Source organism: Brassica oleracea, chromosome C9 (genome assembly GCF_000695525.1).
Source record: "Brassica oleracea var. oleracea cultivar TO1000 chromosome C9, BOL, whole genome shotgun sequence".
Taxonomy (NCBI): domain Eukaryota; kingdom Viridiplantae; phylum Streptophyta; class Magnoliopsida; order Brassicales; family Brassicaceae; genus Brassica; species Brassica oleracea.
The window spans coordinates 34,588,985-34,591,153 of NC_027756.1; the positions used below are offsets into that span (position 1 = coordinate 34,588,985).

Below are 2,169 nucleotides of genomic sequence, written 5' to 3' on the forward strand. Positions count from 1 at the left end.
TGCGATTCGTCCACACAAATCTCCAAGCAATAATCCCAATGGCTTTGGTGTATGAACCATGGTCTTAGTCGGGAATGAGTCTCTGATTTGCTTCCCTGTGAGACATGTGTCACACACGGCTTCTCCGTGTGTTACACCCGGGAATGAGAGACATGTGTCACACACGGCTTCTTCGTGTGTTACACTCGGGAATGAGTGTATAATCTGCTTCTCTGCTAGATATGAGTCACACACGCCTTCTTCGTGTGTTACACTCTGCATTCCTACGACCATCTCCTTCCAAACCATGGTGTTCATCAGTCCATAGCTTATATGTCCTAGTCGAGCATGCCACCTCCATGTAGCATCTTCGTCCCTGACATGCAAACACTCCATGTAGCTTATCTTCATAGGGGTCTTGTAGAGACGGTTTGGAGATCATGTCACACAAACTAGCAACCTTCCATGCGAATCTGTGAGCGTTAAGTAGACATCTTTCATGTTAACCTCACATCCATTTTCTGTTGCTTGCCCAAGACTCAATATTGTGCTTCAGATCGGGTATGTAGTATATGTCTTTGAGTGTCTTCTTCTCTCCAGTCTTGCACACAAAAGTAACCACACCCTTTCCTACAATGTCAACACACGATCCATCACCAAAATTCACCTTCCCTTTGGTGTTGAGATTCAAACTCTAAAAAAACTCCTTGTTCCCCGTCATGTGATTACTCGCTCCATTATCCAAATACCATACACTTGCGTTGCCTTTGTCGATATCAAGATTCTTCGGAATCACCTTATCCTCGTTCAAAAACACCACCTCGTGTACATAGAGTGCATCGGCCTCTTCTGTCTCGTTTAAGTTGGTTTCTTGATTCTTCTCTGTCTTCTCGGGACAGAATTGCGTAGTGACCAGGCTTGTCACATCTCCAACATATCAGCTTTGAACGATTCTTCTTCGAGTTATTATCTTCGGTGTGTGACGCACGGTTTTGGTTGTGTGACCTAACTCGACTTCTGCCTCTACCGTTCCTTCTTCTTCCTCTACCACGGGAATTCTCATAGCCTCTCTGACTATGCTCTTCATTGTTCGAAAACATCAGCTTCTCTTGGTCTTCTTTCTGATTTTCTTCTCCTACACGTTACTCATACGCCTTAAGCCTTCCAACTATGTCCTCGAAACCCGTCGAGTTTAGGTTTAGGACTTGCTCAAGCGATGCTACGATCTGGATGTACTTGTGTCTCGGAAGATCCTTCAAGAACTTCTTGACCATCTTGGATTCTTCTATGTTTTCTCCCAAAGAGGTTGCTTTGGATGATAGGCCCGATATCTTCCCCGCGAAGTCATCGACCGTATCGTTATCATCCATCTTCAACCTATCAAACTCCGTCATCAACGTCTGAAGTCTCGCCTCCCTTACACGATCAGCTCCTAGGTGCGTGACTTGATTGAGTTCCAAATCTCTTTTGATGCGGTTTGTTCTCCCACCTGGAGAATCAATGTCTCTGGAACAGATTGAAACAAAAGAGCTATCGCAACATCGTTCTTCTATTGATCATCTGAACCTGGTTCGATCATGTCCCACACTTCATGAACACGTAGTAGAACCTTCATCTTCATCGACCAAACTGTGTAGTTTGTCGAAGTCAACATCGGACATTGGATGGATGTAGATCCAAAGTCCTTCGTACGTGGAGCCCTAGTCACGTCCGCCATCTTGCTTACGCGATCTCTTGTTCACAAGCACCAGGATCTTAAGCTACAAGTTAAGCTTAGATCGAGTCTCCAACCTGGCTCTGATACCAATTCAAATCTCTAGAAACACAAAGAATTATACGAACAACTTTTCTTATTAGCTTTAGAAACTACTCAAAACTAAAGCTCTCAATATGTTTCTCTTAGATCTTATGGAACACCTCTCCATTAGACCTATATTTATATGAAAGACAATTATCTTTAACATGTGGGATATGGAAAACACAAACCTAACCTAAATAGACACTTCATTTTCCTATTTCTAGGTTTCCTTATTGTGTTTATCTTAACATATTAAACATCTAATAATATGTTAAGTTTCTACAAGCTTGGAATTATCCAACAGTTACCTCTAGTAATAATAATATTTTTGCACTTTTTCTGAATCCTTTATTAGGGTATCACTATAGATTGATAGTTACAATTATGTGCAG

At 42.1% G+C, this 2,169-nt stretch overlaps 1 protein-coding gene across 1 annotated transcript; it reads right to left on the reverse strand.

Annotated features, from left to right (window-relative positions):
• Nucleotides 1-1,121: 1,121 nt before the first annotated feature.
• Nucleotides 1,122-1,696, reverse strand: LOC106314857 (uncharacterized protein PHLOEM PROTEIN 2-LIKE A7-like). The gene is made up of 2 exons (XM_013752669.1): nt 1,546-1,696; nt 1,122-1,468 (listed from the first exon to the last, which is right to left on the reverse strand). Exons 1-2 carry the CDS (start codon nt 1,694-1,696, stop codon nt 1,122-1,124), a joined length of 498 nt encoding a protein of 165 aa, XP_013608123.1.
• Between the last annotated feature and the right edge of the window lie 473 nt (nt 1,697-2,169).